Source organism: Paramisgurnus dabryanus, chromosome 19, assembly GCF_030506205.2.
Source record: "Paramisgurnus dabryanus chromosome 19, PD_genome_1.1, whole genome shotgun sequence".
NCBI classification, from domain to species: domain Eukaryota; kingdom Metazoa; phylum Chordata; class Actinopteri; order Cypriniformes; family Cobitidae; genus Paramisgurnus; species Paramisgurnus dabryanus.
Genome location: NC_133355.1, coordinates 2,258,414 through 2,263,530, shown reverse-complemented (window position 1 = coordinate 2,263,530; position 5,117 = coordinate 2,258,414). Strand labels below are relative to the sequence as shown.

General features: G+C 37.4%; 2 protein-coding genes across 2 annotated transcripts; both read left to right on the top strand.

Annotated features, from left to right (window-relative positions):
• The first annotated feature begins 1,489 nt into the window (after window positions 1-1,489).
• On the top strand, window positions 1,490-3,697 carry LOC141281059 (uncharacterized). Its single transcript, XM_073812698.1, has 2 exons — window positions 1,490-2,313; window positions 2,588-3,697. The coding sequence occupies exon 2, from the start codon at window positions 2,711-2,713 to the stop codon at window positions 3,335-3,337; it is 627 nt and encodes a 208-aa protein (XP_073668799.1). The 5' UTR covers window positions 1,490-2,313; window positions 2,588-2,710; the 3' UTR covers window positions 3,338-3,697.
• Window positions 3,698-3,719: 22 nt separating this feature from the next.
• On the top strand, window positions 3,720-5,117 carry LOC135773315 (serine/threonine-protein kinase pim-3-like). The gene is made up of 4 exons (XM_073812699.1): window positions 3,720-4,381; window positions 4,456-4,635; window positions 4,811-4,956; window positions 5,074-5,117. Exons 1-3 carry the CDS (start codon window positions 4,048-4,050, stop codon window positions 4,906-4,908), a joined length of 612 nt encoding a protein of 203 aa, XP_073668800.1. The 5' UTR covers window positions 3,720-4,047; the 3' UTR covers window positions 4,909-4,956; window positions 5,074-5,117.

Genomic DNA, 5,117 nt, shown 5'->3' with positions numbered 1-5,117 from the left:
ATTTTAGCAAAAGCTTTGGAAAAACACTCAACACTCAAAACAAAGTCATTTTTATTATAATAAGTAGTGGCAGGGATTGAAAGAATCTACATTAAATAAATAAATACATAAACACACACACACACACACACACACACACACACACACACACACACACACACACACACACACACACACACACACAGCGCGCGCACACACATAGAACGCTTTGTTTTCATAGAACGCGTCGTTGTCATGGAAGCATTATGACATCACACTCGGTGCCTATAAAAGCCTCAGCAAACAGAGCCCGGTATCATTTGACTGATCTGAACGCTACTGTACAGATTACCAAGTGAATTTTGCAGACTTTCCAAAAGTTCGCAACTTTAAGCTGATTGACGCACTGTGTACGGACAGACAGTTTACTTAGATTTCAACCCTCTGTAAACCGAATCTAAGCACAGTTAAGTCTTCAGTTATTCTTAGACATCATGTTTCGTCCTTTAACATCGTCCGTTAAGGACACAAGACGAGCAGATGTCGAAAACACGGATTTTTGCCTTCCGAATGCTGTGCCGGTTTTCGACTTTGTCCCTGACACCGGACTACGGTCGAAAACCAGGCGCGCTGCCGGTGGCTTAAATCCGTGTGGAGGAAGTGAGGTGGAGGAGGAGAAGGAGGTGGATGTTTCGCTTGCATTTGCTAAGGCGAAATGCAAAGCAGGTAAGATGCTAAAAGTTCAACAACATCCATACAGTTTACGTATATATGTAAATGCACGTCTACAGATAGACACCAGGGGGAGCTCGTGTTACATTTTTTCTCTTGGCAATACAGGCAGCTTTCTTACCCATTTTGGCATCAGCCCTGCATCCGTTTAAGAAATAAACTAATATGAATAAAATAAGGATTTAAGATAGAAATATGAGGTCTTGTTTTAACTAGGGCTGGGCATGGATTAATCAAGATTTATCTCATACAAAATAAAAGTAATTTTTTGCATAATATATGAGTTTTTGATGTGTGTAAATAGTATGTATACTTAAACACAAACATATATATATATATATATATATATATATATATATATATATATATATATATATATATATATATATATATATATATATATATATATATATATATATATATATATATTAATAATATTTAATATTTCTTAAATATCCTTTTTTAATTTATATATAATTTAGAATATCTAAAAATGTAAATAAATATATATAAACATGTAAATGTTTTTTAAATAGATACATGAATGTGTGTGTATTTATATATACATACTAATTATACACAGCACAAACTCATATATTATGCAAAAAATTACTTTTATTTTGTATGAGATTAATCTAGATTAATCTATGCCAAGCTCTGGTTTTAACATATATATTGCTAAATACAAGCTCATTTTATAAAGTATGTTTTTGAAGTATATATTTAATATCAATGTTTGTTGTATATTTTACAATAAATTAATTGCCGTATGGGTATTACTATCAAAGTTAACAAATCTACAAGTAATGTGAGTATTTTAAATTTAAAATAAATCAAATCTATGCTATATATCATTATTTTATAGTTTATAGTTTACTGTTACTTAATGTCTGCGGTGATACTGTCATTTCTACAGACATTTTTACAGTGCACATATAATGTTTGTTTTATATACTTTAATAAACATTGATTTAAAAAGTGACCAGTTTTAGTTAAAATATATTAATTTGGTTAAATCTTTTAATCGTTTTAATTCTACAACATTATTTATTGAATTGTAATTGCAGGAGGAGAGGAGGAGTTGGTCATCACTGAGTTCAGTGATGATGACTATGATGATGATGATGGATTTGTGCATTTTGGTCTACCGAATGCCGTGCTGAGCTCTGACATCATCCCTCACATCGGATTATTGTCAGAATTCGGGGGCGCCGGTAGTTCAAATTTGCAAGTTGGAGGAGAATGTATGATGAATGATGATGTGTATGATGAGGCGCAATGCGCAAAAGGTACGATGGAAACTAAAACTTTTTAAAAAGTTTTTATGTTTGTCCCATGGCATCATGTGTAAACCAAATCTGTGCTCTTGTAGATCTCACACTGACCTCCACAGTTTTTCAAATGTGTTTATTAAGCATTATCACTGACCACGGTTCTTTGTCGTAATGAATTTTCTAATAGTTTATCATATAATGTTTTGTTTTTTTCTGTTAAGACAAACCCAAAAAATCCAAACTCCGCAAATTTTTGAAGAAGACGTTTGGCACTGCAAGGTGCCCGTTTCTTCAAAATAATAAAGTGGAAACATTGATTCCTTCAAAGGTGAGTTACATCATTACATTTACTTAAGTCACATTTTAGAAAAGAGATATTTTTAGGAGTAAATTAAAGGATGGTTACTAAAGTACATTTCAGGTCTTTTACTTTGTTACACTGGATCTTTACTATATTTTAATGCATTATGAAATGTGTAGTTTATTCCAACCCATCGATCATTTGTTCTCTATCCCCCTTTCTCTCTTATATACACAAATGCAATATTGATCCTATACTTGCTTGTACTTTTACTTAAACTTATCTCTGGTCTTCTCCACAGGTTAATGCCGATTCAGCTAATCCTAATCTAAAGGATGAAGCTGATCTGGCCAGACCGGAATCAATCAGACCGGACAAACGAAAGGGGTTCTTTGACTATTTCCGGAAGGGCAAAGTGGAAGCGATGCCGAACCCACAGCTTAAAGCGGGTCCAACTATCCCTGATGTTAGGGAAGTTGATGATCTTGCAACTCAGTCAAAGACACACGTTGGTCCGAAGAAAAATAAAAAGAAGGCCTCAAAGGGCCAATTTTTTGACAACTTCCGGAAAAAAACTTTGAAGCCTGTTGATGGAACGCAACAGCTCAACGCCGATCTAGCTAATCCTGTTGCCATGGACCAAGCGGATCCGGCCATTCGTGAGTTTATGGCTCACAGCCGCACAGTTGCAGCCAGTGCCGAGCTGCAATCAAGTGCTATTCCAGCCCACTTCTGGGCAAGGAATCAAGATTCCAGAACTTTCAGGGCAAAAAATGCCGAAAAGCCCAGTCTGAAAGAAGCTGGAAAACCCGGGCCGAAAGATGTCGGAAAACCCGGGCTGAAAGATGCCGGAAAACCCGGCCCGAAAGATGCCGGACAACCTGGACCAAAAGTCGCCAAAAAGCAAAGACCAAAAGAGGGAAAACCTGGGCTGAAGGTTGACGTTAATCCGGCTTCTTTCGAAAAAGATATCAATCCGGCCGTTGCCGAGCTGGTGTCTGGCCCAAAGAAAGCCACTATTAGAGGTGAATATAATGTCAGCATTATATAAATTATATATCTTATGTTCGTAAGAAATATGTCTATTTCCTACAAAAGCTATCTGTCAGTGGTGTAAGAAAACACAATTGACCATTTTCTCTGATAGCAAATCTTATCGTAGACGAGCAAAACAAGGATGTAGTTTTCCTTTTTTAATTATTCGTCTGTCATTGCTTTTTATCTACATATTGTATATTTAATCCCTTTTCGGCTATGTGAACATAACCTAACCACTTCAATGTTTTTATTTTTGTGTTTTTTTCAGAATCTTTGCTGTCTAAATATGAGTTTTCTTTGTGTAATGTCCTTGGCGAGGGCAGCTTTGGCAAGGTGTACAAAGGGACGCGTAGGTCTGATGGCAAAGAGGTAATGCACACAAGAACAACACACAATCGCTTGATCAAAACAACATTTAAAGATTGTAGATCCTCAAACCTTAAAGTTTTGTGCAGTGTCAGGAGGAGAAATAAACTCGGTGTTTTTTGCTCTTTGCAGGTCGCCATCAAACGAATGGAGCGAAATAAAGACGACAAATATCTTTTTATCGTAAGTTGTCCTAACTAAATATAAATATACGCACCAATAAACTATTAAACCAGAAAGATCATCATATTTACAAATACTAAAGCAAGAGCTTCTGCTAACTAACTGTCATTTGTTCATTTTCTCCAGCCTGGATACACCGAACCGCTCCTTACAGAAGTGGGGTTAACTCTTAAAATGCAAGAATGCCACAGCCCCTTTGTCATCGAAATGTATGACTGGTACGAGGATCCCAACATGATCGCACTCGTGTTGGAGTATCCTCAACCCAGTCAGACACTCTGGGAGTTTTTGAACTCGCGCCGTACACCACTGAGTGAATCAACAGCACGACCACTGATGTACCAGGCTGTCCAAGCAGTGCAACACTGTCTGGATCATGGCGTTTTCCATTCTGACGTCCATCTAGGAAACTTCTTGTTGGACCAAGTGAACATGAAGCTGACCTTGATCGACTTCGGCCTTGGAAATCTACTTACGGACGACGGCTATGATTCAAAAGGCTTTAAAGGTGAGCTGGAGTTTTTCTGCTGTTAGTGACTTATTGATCATGTGACCCTTTTACTAAATAACTTTTGCCTACAGGAGCTGTGCATTGCACCCCACCCGAGGCGCACGCCAAGTCCAAGTACCACGCCATGCAAACAAACGTCTGGGCATTAGGAGTGTTGCTGTACTGCATGGTGCATAAACGTTACCCTTATCTGAAGAAAAAGGCGACAAAATCTCACAAGCTTCAGCTTAACAAGAAATATTTTTCAAAGGGTGAGTGAAAAGCACAAACGGAGGCAGAACATCTCTGATCAGATGCACAGTATCCGTGAAAGACATCGGTCACTAAACATGGATGGATGGACAATATTATCATCATATGACAGCTCTTTGGGTTATTGTCATTTGTGTGTCATGACTAACAAGCTCTCTCCTAAAACTTGTACAGAACTCTGTGATCTGATTAAACGGTGCTTAGACATGAATCCAGCTAAACGGCCGACGATCCAGGAGATCTTAGATCATGACTGGTTTAAGATGGACTAGAAAGAAAGGCAGTGAAATGGATTCAGTCCATCAGATACACAGTGTGAGGTAACAGACAGATTAGGAAACTACATTTGTAAGAGAGACGTGCTTTATGTCTTTGTGTAGTTAGATTTATGTAGAGTAGTAAGATTGAGTGTTCTTGTTCTTGTTTCTCCTATTTAGATTTTGTCAAGAATCATCCAGACTGCTAGAAAAACATACTGAGC